We start from the raw sequence: 15,796 nt of genomic DNA, 5'->3' as shown, positions 1-15,796 counted from the left end.
TCTACCTAACGAGTGTGATGCTGCAGTGCTTTAGTCTACCCATCTCTCTCACCTAGTCATTTACGCAAAAAGATCAGCTTCCAAAGTTTCAATTTTCATTCTAATACCACGGTCACTGCCATTGAGTTAGTCATTGATAACCAATAGAATGCAAACTAGCTGAGTTGAGTCTCTGCCATAACTCAGGCCCTATTCACACCTGGTATTAACATGTGTCCTCTGTGATCCAGTCGTGAACAGACCTACGTGGAGGTGTGAACGGGGTTCAATGCGTCTTGGAAACGCATTGTGATCCGATGGTTCAAACCACCTTCGGAGTTTGTCTGGGATGCGTATGAGCACATGACATTTGTAGTGTGAACACAAAAGCGTCCCAATTTGTCCCAGACAGCAATGACTAATCTCATCCCCATTCAGTTATAATTTCTTTAGCAGATCATACAGGTACATGAGATAAGATTTGTGAGAAATTTCTATCTGAAAACAAACACAGTGGAAGACTGGCATGATGGATATGTGCGACACCCTCACCCCAAATGGGATGCCTGTCCATTGCAGGGCACCATGTACACACACTTACACACTTAAAATCACTCCTAGGGACAATCTAGCATAGCCAGTGCACCTACCTGCATGTTTTAGGGGGGCAGAAGGAAACCAGGGAATCCAGAGGAAACCCATGTGAACACCGGGAGAATACACAAAATTCCACACAGACATATCCTGAACTCAGGATCAAACCTTGGGGATCCTGAAGCTGTGAGACAGAAATGTTACCAACTGTGTTATCCTTAACTGATTTTTTTTTTCTACGATTAAATCATAGTACAATTAAATCAATTTACTTGATTTACTGTTACAATTTAAAAAGTAAAATATTCAACATGTGTGAGCAATGTCTGAGCCCTCTATAGTCTAGGGACAAGCATCAGCTGTGTGTTCAATGTCTTGTCACAGATTATCTCAGAGATCTCATCCCCATCTCTGTTGGTTCAAACATTCCATGCACAGAATGACAATGCTGACTCAGCAAGCTCACTTAGAATATCTAGACTCCAGTGTCCAGACAGACATTATCAGGGTAGCACCGCTCAGCAAGGCTACTGATAAGGGATGAAGCCCAGAGCAAAAGGCTTCAACAAATCAGCGTCTCTCTCAAAACAGATGGAGGGCTTAGTATCAGATCTGGCTCATCTAAAAGTACGTGTGTTGTAAATTCACAGCGATCAGCAGAGTCCTAAAGAAATCTATGATCGACTCCTCGAACACGCAGGAATCGCTGGACAAATAACCAAACACTGCAGGCATCTCTGGCAACGTCTGAGTATGAATTGTAATTAGTGTCTACCAGGTTGCAAGCCAAGAAAAAAAAAGATTAGAAACATAGCTGATATCAGAATGGCATTGTGGCCCATGTGGGCCTGAACACAGAGGGACGACGTGCAGTGACAAAAAAAAGTTTGTTCTGGTAACTTTGGAATATGGTTTAATTGAAACTTCCTAAGGGATGCTAGGCAACCCTATGAATTTTAGCATATGTGCCAGGGTCCTTCTTTGGGCCTGTGGCCAAAGAAACCCTAGAGAGGAGAATATAATGTCAGAGTCTAGAGACAAACAAAAACTTTTGGAGCAGCGGCAGCGCTCCTTGAAGTCACAGACTCCCAGCCCTTTAGCAGATTGGCCATACGGGTTCTGCCAGTCCTGAGCAGTATATAGACAGGACCCCACATAGTTTGTCTATAAACAAACTAAATTATGTAAATTCTGCTACAGCCTATAGGTAATGATCAACATAATGTGTAATGTACATATCAAACTACAGTGCCTCCAGAAGGTATGCCGGATCTGTGAATATGCTGATGACATTGTTGAGGTCTGTACAGGTTATCCGATTTCAGTCAGTGAGCTCTGGAACCCCTTCAGCGCCGGACACAGGCAGATTTAAAATGAACACAGGTGTCCCCGTTTAACCCTCTGGATTTTTTCCTCATGACAGTGGAAACAACTTAAAATATTGTCATACAGATAAGTGTAAGACATCATTAGAAACTACTTTTATTTGTGCACACTCACAATAACATCAAAATGCGCTTTACGGCATTCGCCGGACACCCTTTTCCAGAATGACTTACATTTCTCATTTATACAACTGAGCAGTTGAGGGTTAAGGGCCTTGCTCAAGTAGTTAAAATGTTGAACTACTGATCGGAAGCTTGTGAGTTCAAATCCCAGCAGTGACAGGTTGGCAGTGCTGGGATTTGAACTCACAAACTTCCGATCAGTAGTTCAACATTTTAACTACTTGAGCAAGGCCCTTAACCCTCAACTGCTGTATAAATGAGAAATGTAAGTCATTCTGGAAAAGGGTGTCCGCCGAATGCCGTAAAACGCAACTGTAAACTATGCCACAAAATATTATTACCCCTCTCCACACCTCGGACTATTTCTTTATCCAGTTTTCTATTTCTCTCCCCTCAAAGCAAATGGTATAACTCAAACTATCCAACTGACCTAACCAATTACCAAACTCTTCTCTTTTCTTTTAACCACAGTATCACTATAGCTAAAGCCCAGGGATACAAACAGGTAAAGAAAAAAAAAAAGGTGAGAACATCACGTGGATAGAGAAAACCTGTGACAACTAGAGGGGTCTGGGGCATGCTCCACATGGAATTTAAAAAAAAATTTAAAAAAAAAAGATATTTCCTTTGAGCTGCAGTGAGTAGTCCATGGAGAACTTGTGCTGTTGTCATGGTCACGCACGAGACGTGTTTTCTTTACTTTTATTGTCTTTTATTGTTTTCTATCTTTTATCTACACATTGTTTTAACATATTGTTGCAACATTTTACCAAAATCAAGGTTGAATACATTTGGCCAAAATCTCATGTTATAAAAGATGAAGTGCTATGCACAGGCTATTTAAGACAACATTGGTTGATCAGACGGCAATGCTAAGCTAAACTGCAAACTGTTTGCCCTCGCGATCTCTTCACCGTTCCCGCATTTCAGACCTCAAATACATAAAATACTACCCTTTATAGACATAGATTTTAAAGTAAAGAGTAAAGAAAACACTGAACTTATTGAAACAACCAGTTCTTTATTTACCCTTGTTAGATCACAGTTTACATTCAGCACTGCTGTGTGGGGGAAAAAATAACACAAACAGGCTGACCAACTCCCCCAAACACTTTCTCATCAGATCTACATGAATGTCGTAGGTGACCTTTTTTGATCTCAAAAAGGTGAATTTTCACCGAAAGGTGAGGACTTTGCCTCTATGAAAGCCGCTTACTACCAAGAGAAGATTGGCAGCCCTCCTAACACCCGTACTCTCTTCACAATCATTTCCTCTCTTCTCTGTCCCCCTCCTTCCCAATCCACTACATCCATGACTGCAGATGACTTCGCCACTTTCTTTTCCAACAAGATTACATCAAGCAGGAACCAATTCTCCACCATAGACACCCATATAGAGGCTCCTTTTGCATACAACTCTCAACTGGATCTGAATCTCAGCAACTCACAACTGGGGTTCCCCAGGGGTCAGTTCTGGGTCCACTGAACTTTTCTATTCATACTATATCTATGAGGCCTGTGATTGAGTTATGTGGCTTTATTTGTCCTTCCAACCTGAAGATCCATGCATCTCAACCTTCTTGTCTGACATCTCAAACTGGATGAATGCCACCTTAAGCTTAACTTTGCTTCTGGTCATCCTTGGGTGCCCCTCAATCAACCACAACCTCACCATACAGCTAGGCTCAACGACAGGATAACCAACCAGGATAGCCAGAAACCTTTCAATGGCCACTTCACCTTTACAGACCACATGTCAGAAACTGCACGGTCCTGTAGGTTCATTCTGTATAACATCAAGAGAATTAGACCCTATCTCACTGATCAAGCCACACAGCTACTAGTCCAGGCTCGTGTTAAAGATGGTGGTGCGGTAGCATGCAGCGGCCGCTTCAGGTTTACTAATATGGTGCATGTTATGTGTAGCCTACACCAATGTACATTGGAAGCACTGGTGTACATTTCTACCATTGCCAAATTCTGCTGAACATTGGAGAAAACTCAGGAGGAATAAATGATGGACTGTGAGATGAGCTATGCGACCTTGGGCTACTACGTGAACCAGGTCCTGTGACTACGGTATTGCCTGATCCGTTGGCCGGAAGAGAGGGCGCCGGAAATGGTATGTATGCAAGGCAGTGAGGCAGTGGAAGTGCGGAAAGCGAGCTGTTGTGGTTTCAAGCTACTGTTCGTCGCTGGTGGAGTTTATGAGTGTGAAATGCTGACCATATTATCTGCCCAGACAGTTTACCACCATGCTCATTGTAGTGGTGTACATTCCACCCTGCGCTAATGCTAAGGAAGCACTAAGTGAACTCTCGGGGTTATCAGTAACTTACAGACAGCACACTCCAACAGATTTTTCATTGTCACTGGAGATTTTAATGACACAAATCTGAAATCACTGCTACCACACGTGCAAAGCAGAAACCATGGATGACTGCTGATGTGTGCTCACTGTTGAAAACCTGAGACTCTGCCTTCAGGTCTGATGACAAAGCAGCCCTCCACATAGCAAGGGCCAATCTGTCCTGGGTTATCAGAAAAGCAAAGTGCAACTATGCAGAAAGAATCCAGTCATTTCATAAACACCAAAGACACAAGATGTATGTGGCAAGGCATTCAGGCCATCACAGACTACAAAGCTACACCACTTGTCTGTGATGATGATGATACCTCGCTCCCAGATGCCCTGAAGGATTATTACCCACGGTTCGAAGCACAGAACAACAGAGTCAACCCACGGAAAGCTGCAGTTCCTGACAACATACCTGGCCGGGTGCTTGGGGAATGTGCTGACCTGCTTGCAGATGTCCTTAAAAAGACATTTTCAACATTTCCCTGAGCCAAGCAGTTGTCCCCGTGTGCTTCAAGACGACCACAATCATCCCTGTGTCGAAGAAATCATCTGTGTCCTGCCTGAATGACTACTGGCCTGGCCCACACCAATCATCATGAAGTGCTTTGAGCGGCTAATCATGAAACACAAACAGCAAATTAACTAAATTAATTGTGTACGTCCAATCAAGCTGAAATTTAGCATACTGCATTATTCTGCTAATCTGCAAGTGGATTTTGAATGAGGACTCTGTTACTTCAAAATCATTGCTGTTGTCAGCCAATCGGTTTTCAGCAGGCATTTCACGATTATTATTTAGCCATCATCATAAACCCTGATAAGTATATTCATCTATAGCAGGGGGGTCCAATCTTATCTGGAAAGGGCCAGTGTGGGTGCAGGTTTTCATTCCAACCAAGCAGGAGCCACACCTTATTCCACCTCTTTAATTTGATTTTGGCTTTCACTAGACTCGGGTGTGGCTCCTGCTTGTTTGGAATGAACCTGCACCCACACTAGCCCCTTCCAGATAATATTGGACACCCCTGATCTATAGTCTCTTTATTGTTGTGTAACTTGCCAAAAACTGGCCAACGGGGTTGATATTTGTGAAGGGTGCATAAACCCTGGAAATCTTCCGCTTGCAGTTATATTTTAACTGATATTTTCTCTGAGGTCTATCAAATCACTCACTTTTTGAATTGAATTTGATTTTTAGTAACTATTCAGTAAGAGATCAATTGTTGACTTCAAATAATAAACTGGGAAAATGACCCATTTTATAAAGAGCAATGCCATGGTTATCATCAGAACAGACTGTGCAAAATGATCAGAGTGCAGCCATCGTTCAATATGGCAGAGATAGCCTGCTTGTCATGAACAGAAGAATAATGATAACACTTCACTTTCTACAGCTTTGTCTACCACTGGAACCTAATTTATGACCATGACTTCATTCGGCAACTTTGAAATTACCCTCCTAGAGGAAGGGTTCTGTGCAAAGGACATTGTTGAGCAGAAGATCACCTCATCAGTGAGTCGTACCCCCCCCCCCATCACTTTTTATTTTTATTTAGTGATATTTATTTATTTTAGTTTAGTGGTAATGTGTATAGCATGCCACTGTCAATCTTTTGTTTTTGATGATGCCTTTGTTTTCCCTTTAGATTAACAAGGATGCTTTCTATGTGGCAGACCTGGGGGATATCTTTAAGAAGCACCTTAGATGGGTGCATGCCTTGCCTCGTGTCAAGCCTTTCTATGCTGTGAAATGCAACGATAGCGGGGCTATTGTACAGACACTGGCAACACTGGGAGCAGGCTTTGACTGCGCAAGCCAGGCTTGTGAAATACTTGTCTGAAAATACATTGCTTTGAACAGAATTACACAGTGTTCCAATAGGTGTAGCAGTAGTAGAAGTTGTATTTATCTGTATCTCCTTTTAGACCGAGATCCAGCTTGTGCAGTCTCTGGGAGTGGAGCCCAGTAGGATCATTTACGCCAACCCCTGCAAGCAAGCGTCGCAGATCAAGTATGCTTCTGCACATGGAGTGCAAATGATGACCTTTGATAGTGAAGTGGAACTAACGAAGGTCGCTTGTAACCATGACAATGCCAAGTGAGTAGCTTTCTGTATTTGAAGTTACAGTTATGTGTTGACATGACAAAAACGGAAGAATATTTAAAAAACTTCCAATGCCCAGTTTGTGTGCCATCCCTTTTTTTAACTGAGAATGTGGCAGTGTTCAGAATCAACCGATCACTTTCAAAGTCATTTTAAATACTAATATTAGGACACACCTGCCATCAATTAAAGTGACTGATTACCCCCACAAATAAAGTACAGCTGTTCCTATAGGATTTTCCTGACATCTTTTTGTTAACATCTAATTGGAAAAGTCATGGAACACAAAGAACTTGCAAAGCAGGTACGTGATCTCATTGATGAGGAGAGGGTTAGAAAAATTTTCTAATCATTGGATATATCATGGAACACTGTTGGAAGACAATAAAATCAACATGTGGAGAAAATATGGCACAACAGTGACACCTCTAAGAATAGGACGTCCCTCTAAAATTGATGAGAAGATCACAAGAAACTGATCAGGAAATCTACCAAGAGGCCAGAAGCAGCATTGAAATACTTGCAACAATTTGACAGAGTTGGAATGCTTTTGCAAGGGAGAATGGCAAAATATTGCTAATTCAAGATGTGCCAAACAAGATTAAATGCTGTGATAAAATTTAAATGTGCTTCAACTAGATAGTATTAGTTTAGGGTTGTGCACATGTATGCAAACTGGTTATTGTAATAATAATAATAATAATAATAATAATAATAATAATAATAATAATTCCTAAATTGATGATTGTTTTTCCACTTTAATTAATAGGCTAAAATTTCCCAATAAAAAGGTACAAAACTTTGACATGATTTATCTTGGTTTTATTTTTATTTTTTTACATCACAAAATCTGCCATTTTAAAGGGCTTTATAAACTTTTTACATTCACTGTATATCTATGCAGACTAGTGCTGCGTATAGCTACAGATGACTCTAAGTCAGTGTGCAGAATGAGTGTGAAGTTTGGAGCCACGCTGAAAAGCAGCAGGCTGCTTCTGGAGCAGGCAAAGGAGCTGGGCCTGGACATCATTGGAGTCAGCTTTCATGTAGGCAGCAGCTGCACTGACCCAGCAACATACACCCAAGCCATTGCAGATGCACGATACGTGTTTGACATGGGGGTGAGTGGTCACATGCTGTGAATTTGTTTGTCTGATGATGTAAAGTGCCCCTTCATCAGTGTTGCGTTAAAGGACTCAGATCATGATTTTTAAACATTTATAAATGTTAATTACGTTTATTGGTTTATTTTATTGGAATATGTTAACATACTTTAATGTTCAAAAAATGCATTTTGTGTCAAATACTGTAAATTATTGAAGTACCTCTATTCCCAGGCTGCCTGAAATGCTCTGATTTCACCGAAGCCCCTCCTTCCAAAAAGCCCACAGTGCTCTGATTGGCCAGCTGACCTGCTGCGTTGAGATTGGCCAAATGCCTTGCATGTGTTGGAAAAGAAATGCCCCTTAGCGTTAGCCTTAACCTCCAAGGTTTCTAAAGCAATAGCCTGTTTCACACCGCACGCTGTAGCAGAACACCGGACATGAGCAGCACTGAAGCGGGAGTTTCAGCGTCGGCTATTTTTTTTTTGCTGCGCAGCTCGAGGTGAATTCAAAATGTTAACAGTTTTACCGTATCAGTTCGAGCCCGATTCAGAAATTCGGATGATCAAGCGGAAGCAAGTTTGCAAACACGAATTTAGCAGAACATTCACAGTGGCAAGATTTTATTTTGTAACTCCCTTACCTTTCAGATATGATGTAAATTATGATGCCCCGTGGGCAAACTATTGTGTGTGCATGGTTATTCATGCAATATATCTTTGTAAAGCTAGGATTCTTTTGACTCGATCAATATAAACCGTCTCAAGATACAATCATATCAACAGCGGCTATAATCAGCGTCTCTGTCAGACCACCAACATACAGACACTTATAATACGGAGGCAACTTAGGAAACTTTTGCTAGCACATGAACAGAGGTCTACAACAGTGCCACAACACAAAACTCTGCATTTGGACAGTCAATAGCAGATACTTCATAAAAATAACCAAAGAGTTAAAAATGATTTTTGGAACTTTGCAGATCTTCTACATGCACAATCAGATACATTACACTCCCAAACAGAAGAAAAACACGAGAAATCATGTTATGACCCATTTAGGGATTTCACGATACCAAAAATCTAGTAGTTGGTACTGTTACCACCAAAAGTACACGATACTCGATACCAAAGTCGATACCATGGTGTGGTTTAAAAAAAAAAGAAAAGAAAAGACAAATAAAAAACAATTTTTTAATAAAATTAAAAACTTCTGGAGGGCATCCTCCTCTGGCTGATACTGAGAGAGAGAGAGATTTTAGTTATCAAACACTGTCTGACAATGACTAATAACAAGTGTCACACAAACACACACACCCCTTATACTCTGAATTAAATTCACTGATAAGGTGGCAGGCCAAAAAGATTTATTAAAAGCATGAATAAAAACATTTGAATAATTATTAGTGACATTAGGCTACATTTAGCTGACAGGACACGGGCTGAATGGTGATGCATGATGGCCTATTCAGAGCTAGTTTATAACATTGCAATGCGTTGGCGTTGTTAACAAATAACCAGCTATCACAAACGTTACATGGAGCATAACGTTAGCTGATTTCACGGCAACAATGCCAGCTGCTTCAAACAAACATAATATAGGAACTGTCTTTGAGGTGCTTCATCAAATTCCAGGTGTTTCCTCACTTTGTTTGAAATGAACGATTTCTAACGAATTAGCTTTCCTCTCTCTGCCTCTCACTGAGTTGGGGCGGAGCTAAACTTGTGAAGCTAAGCTAATCTTCTGTAGTTTTTCCCGCGTGCTTGTAGTTGTTCTTCTTCTTCTTCACCACTTGTGGACCTACTAAAACACTTGTGCGTATTTGCTGCCCCCTTCAGTTCTGGAAGAATTGCAATCTCGGTACATTCATAACAAGCGGTACTTATGCTACTGCTGAAAAAAACAAGTACCGTCACGTTTTAAGAATGTTGGTACCGACTTGGTACCGAAGTATCGGTTCTCGTGACATCCCTAGACCCATTTAATAAATTGAAAATTACATCTTCCCTCAGGCTGAGTTGGGCTACAATATGACCCTGTTGGATATAGGCGGTGGCTTCCCTGGCTCTGATGATTTCAAGCTGAAGTTTGAAGAGGTTAGCTTACTACTTACATTTATTTCTTAAGATGGGTTAAGATTTCAATGAGAAATTTTAACTTGATGGCAAAAATGTCATTCTGATTCACTTAGATTACTGCTGTGATCAACCCTGCACTGGATAAGTACTTTCCTGCAGACTGTGGTGTGAGGATAATTGCTGAGCCTGGCCGATTCTATGCAGCTTCTGCATATACGCTAGCTGTCAATATTATTGCTAAAAAAGTCAACATGAAGGAGCAGTCTGGCTCTGATACAAATGAAGATGATGGGACCAGTGACAGAATTCTAATGTACTATGTCAACGATAGCATCTTTGGATCTTTTCAAGACACAATTTTTGGTTATGAATATCCAATACCCATTGTGCACAAGGTATGGAGATAAACTTGTATGTTTGGTTAGCTCTATTAAGCCTTATTAATATGTCCTGTGCCAATATATTTACATATCATTGCACAGATTATTACATTTTACTATTTGGTTTTGATGTGTAGAAACCCAAGCCTGATGAGCGCATGTACCCCAGTAGTGTTTGGGGTCATACCTGTAATGGCGTGGACCGCATTGTGGAGCTGTGTACCCTGCCTGACCGGCAGGTGGGAGACTGGCTGCTGTTCGAAAACATGGGTGCTTACACTGTGGCTGTCTCGTCCACCTTTAACGGCTTCCAAAAACCAGATATCCATTACGTCATGTCCAGATCAGCTTGGTAAGTTCAAATTTTCCTCTGGTGCTTCTAGTTACACTGAACTTATTCCTACTGAATCCATCTGTGAAGTCTGATAAAGTGATGAATTCTTGTTTATCATGTATTAGGCAATATATGCAACAGATCCACACCCAGGAAATGCCAGCTCTGGTGGAGAAGCAGAGCCCTGGAAACATGCCAAGCCACTGAAAATGTGGAAGCACCCTGGAACTTCCTGCTTAGTCTTGCTTAGTCCAGGTGCTTTAAAGCGTCATGAAACACTAAACTACATTTTCTGAGATTTTAACAGAGGTGTTCTTATCGAAAATCATAAAAGACACTCTTAGCATCCGTAAATTTTACTTGTAGGAGAAAACATTTCATTTTTAACATTTTTTCCACTGTTTTTGTCTTCCGGGTTTAAAATCTCGTCCTATCTCACGTTACAGGCAGTGATGTGGCAAGGTACTATAATACTTCAATGATGCATCAGTGTCTCATAATTATTCATGAGCCTGCGTGTTTGTATCCTATGAGAAGTTGCGGTCTCTTAATTATTCATGACAGCACGTGGTGCTTTCCTACAGATATAAGTCAAAATAGATGTGGTGCAAAAAAAGGGTGCATTGCATTCATTTGTAAATTAAATGGACTCTAATTGAGGCCTCTAATAAGAAAAAATTGTCTGCGCCAAATGTTACAGAGTACTGTCTACTGTTCTGTATTTACAGTTCTTAGTGCATGTGCTCAGATTATTGCACAAATTGACACTTTTTTTTGGCATATCCTTGTTTTGTTTACATGCATTTACTTAACCAGGGAATACGGGAGAGCATGGTTGTGTTTAGATTATGTGTTTAATGGTGGTCTATTGCTGTTTTAAAGCCACTCTCCTAAACATCCAGTGAATTATACCTTTGATGAAATGCAGTTTAAATACATATTTAACCACTACTAGGCTTGGGATGACTGACAATAATATGGGGAATTGCTGATGGTGACAATCTATGGGATTTAAATGTCATTTGTATAACATGGTGTCTACAGCTATAAGGTCGACAAAAATAAATGTGCTGCATCTCATATGTTTTTCTTTTTAATCCATTTTGTTGTTCTATTTTGTCTATTTTGACTTTAGAGCAGAGGAACTAAATATCTTTCTCTGATGCATCTATACTAGCAACTAGCAGCTACAGCTGACTTGTACTAGCTTGTTCTGGTATTTATTTCCCCACTGTAATGACATAAAAGAGTTTTATCACACTGCCCTTAACCTCTGGGCCCAGTTGTTCAGAAGTAATGTGATCAGATTTCGGATTGGATCTAATCTTGAAAAGTTTTTGTTCAAAAGAAGGAAATAAAGGGATTCGGAAATCAGATTAGATCTTGCTTTTGATCTGGATCAAACCTTAAGTAGGTGTTGTTCAAAACTTTTTAGTAGGATTATGATACCAGTTATCCAAAAAAAAAAAAAAAAAAAAAAAAGGGGGTTATCATGATCCCAGCAGAAGGGTGGATTCAGGGAGGATTTCAGGTAAACTGGCCAAATAATAAACATTTGTATCATAGTATATACATTTATTGCATTTTTCACTTGATTTGTTTAACTGTTACAGTGATAATGTAGATAAAATTTACATTAGGCTACCAATTAAGCCTTTCAGGACAATAAAGTACAAAAAAAAAAAATTACGGTGTCCCCATAAAAAAAAAAAAAACCCAAACAGCTGTCAATATCAAACATTTGTAAAAATAAATAAATAAATAAATAAATAAATAAAATTTCATTTAGTTGTCATTTGTCACTGTATATTAATTACAATGACAATCATCAGAGATGAACCAGTCAAAAGTCATTTCTAACAATTGTGTCACTTATTGCTCTCCAAACATGAACTCTGAAAGTTCTTATTTTGATAACCATTGGACATTTAGACTTTTTAGGATTTAACATGTGTTCAAAATATCCACAATGTATTTGTGAATAATGAATATTTGTTTGTTGGAAGGGGGTGTATTGTTTTATTGTGCTGTTTTCTGATTTCTGTTTCTGTTTTCTTCAAAAAAAAAAAAAACACTTAAAGTGACCCCATGCTGGCTAATCTACCTGTTATTCTTTACATACACGTGCATCTCCGGAGGCTTAAAACAGCCAAGGCAGATTTACGTGGCACCGTTTTCTCACCGACGCGAAAGCGCGAGACAAGCCTTTATTTAAACCGGTCGCTGTATTTATCCACTCATGCTTGTTGACACCACAAATAAGAACATTAAACCATGGTTTAGGAGTGTACATTATGAACCCCGGGGAATAATTATTAATCCCATGTAAAATGTGGGCAGTGTGAAACATGATAACCCTGGATTCCGTTCACCCGGGGTTTACAATGAGAAGGGTTAACTATTTTAAGTGTGAAAAGCCCTAAAGTGTAGGGACATGCATTATGTATGTCTGGCCATGCAGCCCTTCCTTTCCCACCCCAGCATTGCTACACAAATACCTTGTTGATAGTTGAGGGCAAATGTATTTGAGTGTTTTGTCGTTTATTAATTTTTTTTTTTAATAAATAAAACCCTCCATGGAGTGTGCTTGTTCTGTGCGTTTCATTTAACATGAACAGCTGAGAAAGATAACACCAGAATTTTGCCCTATTAATACATGAGCTCAAAGTGCAGACTTTCAGCTTTAATTTAAGGGCATTTACCTCCAAATCAAGTGAACAATCTAGGCATTGTTAAGGGGAGCCCTTTTTAAGGGACCAAAAAGTAATTGGACTTAGCCATTTTATCTTTATTGTTTCAGGTTGTTGTAGGTTCAATTATCTGCTCAGATTCAGCCAAATGCTTCTAAACCCACTGGACAGCAATTCACACTGCAGATGGACAATAACCTGAAACACTTCAAAAGCAACCAAAGCCATGCATAACAGTCGCTAGAGTTTACACAGAATGGTGCAAAACCAAAAAACATCCAGTGAGCAGTTCTGCGAGCGTCTCAGTATGCACAACTTGTTGAACCTTGAGTCGGATGGGCTACAAGAGCAGAAGACAACATTGGGTTTTACTCATATCAACCAACAACAAGAATCTGAGGCTACAATGAGCACAGGCTAACTGAAACGGGTGAAGTTGAAGACTGCAAAATTATCGACTGGTTTGGTTAATCTTGATTTCTGCTGAGGCGCACAAACGACACTTAAACAATTTCTCAAATATTAAAGAAAATGCCAAGATTGTTTGGCATGAATTCACAAGAAATATAATGTATGAAAGGTACTTCAGTGTAGGGGAACCCTACCTTTTCTCTCCCTCATTTGTCTCTCCAGAGTTATTCGCTCCTTTTCCTCTCTGTCTTTTACTGGCAAGGATACAGTGGAAAGAAATGTGCTAACTCAGGTGGTGTGGCTGGAAAAAGTGATCTCAGTGTACCGTCTGTCTGCAGTAAAGGCGCTACACACAACCCAAACTATTTATCATTCCAACATGTAAACATCATTAAAAAAAAAAGCATATGCAATGAGATCTGAAAAGCTGCCAACTGCCTCATTAATATTTTCACACATTATATGGAAAAGTGCTTTGTTGTACACTAAACTTTCTGTAGGTCTACAGAGATATCCCAGGCTCAGGGCTGTGGGTTGTGATTCAAAATATAGTGTCTTGGGATACATGTAAAATGAAATCTTTGATGCAGTGTGAGCAGATCTAATGTAATTCTTTCATCAACATTTTTCATTCATTTTCACTTTAATCAGGACAGTCTTAATAGGTTTAGTTTAATTGTGCAGGGGCATTTCTGCACCCTTATCTTGAATTTGGGGGGAATCGACTGTCTGGCAAAAAATTGGGTTACAGTTCCATTTTATATCATTCCTGAAAAATCGACCCTCATTAGCATCCAAATGTGCCAGCTTGCTTAAACAAACTTAGTTGGCCTAACTGAAATTTTCCCACAACTTACCTTATACATGGCTTGAAAGCCCAGATTCTCCCATGGTGAAAAGCCAAGTAAAGTTTTTAACAGACTTTCCAGGAGACTTCTCGGGGATTCGGTGGTCACTTAATTGTATTTTTCGTTTTCAAGCCAACGCTCATTGAAGCAGCAAGTTCCCGGCATGTTGTCATCTCCCACTCTGTTCAATCAGAAGGCGCAGATCAAAAAAGACTGGCAGATCACACTACGGTCACATGTGCAGACTCGAGCAGAGTTGTTTTTGTTTTATGCAAAAGGAATCATGCTTTTTTTTTTATTTCAAAAGTGAACTATTCAGTAAGATAACGAATTTTTATGAAAGCAATGCGATTACAATTTCAAGCGGTTTCAAGCACTTTATCCAAATTCTAAGCACTTTTCAAACCTTGGGCTGTGGTAGCTCAGTCAGCACTGCCAAGCTTCCACTACTGGGATCTTGAGCAAGGCCCTTAAACCTGAAATAAATGCAATGAGAAATGTAAGTCACTTTGGATAAGGGCGTCTGCCAAATGCCATAAAAGTAAATGTAACTAATGTAAATGTAAGATACTCATTGAATTCTTGTATTGTGAAGTCGTTATACATTCATCAGTACTTTTATAGTTATGTATGCATGACTAGGAATATAATTTGAAGCCTTTCTCCAGCCTGCTATACGGGGCTTTGCACGTATTCTTGCATATCTGATGATGGTCACTTACATTTATCTTCCAGAGCTGCAGAAGACACAGAGTGTCAACTTCAACTGCTGCACATGTGTAGTGGCAGAACTGGAAGTGCAGGAGGAGTACCAAGAAAGAAGGGGGGGGGGGGGGGGGTTGACAGGTTTACAAAACAGTATATGAGTATATGAACATATGATAAGAATAAATATTTGCAGAATGTTTACACTTCCTTCTGTTTTCCCCTGGCACATGCACCTTTGTACTTTTCTCTCTCTTTTGTGCGTTTCTTTGCAGGTAGACATTAAGTGCTTGCTATCATGAAATGATGGTGTTTACACGTGACCTACGACTGCAAATCATTCACACAGCCAACTGCACAACAACTTCATATGTAGATATCGTGCTCTCTCATCTTTTTCTTCATTAACATAACAAATTACAGGAACTATACATGAATACATTACAAAACTTAACAGTCCATTCATTAGGCATGAAGTGGCTCAGAAAACCGAAAGCTTTTTAGAAATTACTCACCAACTCACAGGAATGCAAGTCGCTGGAGTTAAAGCTCTGAAAAGGTTGAATTAAAGCTATCAGTACTCATTACAGTTTTCTAACATCAAATTAAAATAAAAATGTCACGTTAAACTCTATCGGTATTGTAACCTTCTCTTCATGTACTTTTCCATAAAAGCCCAGCTAGTGGGCTTATTTGCATATT

The 15,796-nt window shown here is 39.8% G+C and overlaps 1 protein-coding gene and 1 long non-coding RNA gene across 3 annotated transcripts; one reads left to right on the top strand and one right to left on the bottom strand.

The window, feature by feature from the left end:
* Positions 1 to 5,837: 5,837 nt before the first annotated feature.
* Positions 5,838 to 13,022, top strand: LOC108269975 (ornithine decarboxylase 1). Of its 2 annotated transcripts, none has more exons than XM_017476172.3 (8): positions 5,838 to 5,953; positions 6,087 to 6,260; positions 6,367 to 6,539; positions 7,450 to 7,666; positions 9,661 to 9,744; positions 9,840 to 10,121; positions 10,244 to 10,458; positions 10,566 to 13,022. In XM_017476172.3, exons 1-8 carry the CDS (start codon positions 5,861 to 5,863, stop codon positions 10,645 to 10,647), a joined length of 1,320 nt encoding a protein of 439 aa, XP_017331661.1. In that variant the 5' UTR covers positions 5,838 to 5,860; the 3' UTR covers positions 10,648 to 13,022. The 2 variants fall into 2 exon arrangements, with proteins under 2 accessions (XP_017331661.1, XP_047013750.1); XM_047157794.2 differs by having other exon boundaries at positions 10,538 to 10,616.
* A 354-nt stretch (positions 13,023 to 13,376) lies between these two features.
* LOC108269977 (uncharacterized) lies at positions 13,377 to 15,796 on the bottom strand. The gene is made up of 5 exons (XR_008396975.1): positions 15,610 to 15,796; positions 15,112 to 15,180; positions 14,796 to 14,865; positions 14,399 to 14,570; positions 13,377 to 13,795 (listed from the first exon to the last, which is right to left on the bottom strand). It is a non-coding gene; the product is annotated as an uncharacterized LOC108269977 (long non-coding RNA).

The sequence above is a fragment of the Ictalurus punctatus genome, chromosome 9 (genome assembly GCF_001660625.3).
Source record: "Ictalurus punctatus breed USDA103 chromosome 9, Coco_2.0, whole genome shotgun sequence".
NCBI classification, from domain to species: Eukaryota; Metazoa; Chordata; class Actinopteri; order Siluriformes; family Ictaluridae; genus Ictalurus; species Ictalurus punctatus.
This window is presented reverse-complemented; position numbering and strand designations above follow the sequence as displayed.